The sequence below is a fragment of the Aplysia californica genome, unplaced genomic scaffold (genome assembly GCF_000002075.1).
Source record: "Aplysia californica isolate F4 #8 unplaced genomic scaffold, AplCal3.0 scaffold00770, whole genome shotgun sequence".
Classification (NCBI taxonomy): domain Eukaryota; kingdom Metazoa; phylum Mollusca; class Gastropoda; order Aplysiida; family Aplysiidae; genus Aplysia; species Aplysia californica.
The window spans coordinates 142,109-143,251 of NW_004798040.1; the positions used below are offsets into that span (position 1 = coordinate 142,109).

The following is a 1,143-nucleotide window of genomic DNA, read 5'->3' on the forward strand; positions in this document are numbered from 1 at the left end:
CCCCCCCCCACATTACCCCGTGATGGAGCTTGTCAATTTACACGTTGAATGGTTCATTCTCTGCTTATCGCTCACAATCTCTGTACTCTCTCCCACGAACTCTGTCACTCTCTCCCCGTCACTCCTACAACCTTCCACACAACCTCTGTTACTCTCTCACACAATCTCTGTCCCTGTCTCTCACTCTCCCCGTCTCTCACACAATCTCCGTCCCTCTCTTCCCCTCACACTCTCCGCCTCCTACCTGATGATTGAGCTCGGCAATCTCCCCGTTGAGCCGCTCGTTCTCGTCGGAGACGCGTGTGAGCGCGGCGCGGCAGACCTTGAGGTCCTGCTCGAGATCAGAGATGGAGGTCTGGTAGTTCTCCTCCCTCTGGGCCGTCTCCTCCAGGAACTCCTCCTCATGGTGCACGCCGCTCTCGTGGTGCCGCTTGAGGCTTGTGTGTTGTTTGCCCAGAGCCTGGGGGGGGGGGAGAGAGAGAGAAGAAACACATTGTCTCAATAACCCAGAGAACCTGTTGTGTGTGTGCGAGCGTGGGGGACGGGGTGGGCCACGCACACACACTACACACCCCAAATCCCCAAGAAAGGATAGAAAGCCAGCCTCTAAAATGATCAAAATTGTGTAGTTGGGGATGTTAAAATACCTACATTTATGTTTTATTTTAATAATTTTTTTTTTTTAAAAAGAGAAAAAGAAATTAATGGTCTCAATAACCCAGAGAACTTGTTGTTGTCTGTGTGTGTGTGTGTGTGTATATGCCTGCGTGGGGGACAGGTGGAACACGCACACACACACAACACACCCCAAATCGTTACGAAAAAAATTGTCTCAATAACGTCCAGTTTGAGTTTGAGTATAGAGGGCTGTCTAAATAACGTACAACAAATGGTGAAGCGGTCAGGTCTTTCAGTCGGATGTAACAGATGTTACGACTTCTTCCAATTTCACCAAGATTTTAGTTCTAAAGAATAAGAAGTGGACAAAAATTACCTCAACCTCAGCATTTTTTTAGGGCATTTTTTGGTAAAATATCCAGAGAAGAGAAATGTAATAATAGCTCAGTGAGACATGCTGGGCTCACCAGTGAAATGTCTGACCGATGACACATTCAAACAAAATGCAAACAAAGCAGGGACAAG

General features: G+C 47.5%; 1 protein-coding gene across 1 annotated transcript in view; it reads right to left on the reverse strand.

The window, feature by feature from the left end:
- LOC101854903 (protein bicaudal D) overlaps positions 1 to 1,143 on the reverse strand; it is a gene marked incomplete in the record, with an annotated part of 32,291 nt that overhangs the window by 27,002 nt on the left and 4,146 nt on the right. Inside the window, 1 exon segment of the mRNA XM_013088589.2 lies at positions 245 to 460. Coding sequence (XP_012944043.1) covers positions 245 to 460 — 216 coding nt within the window.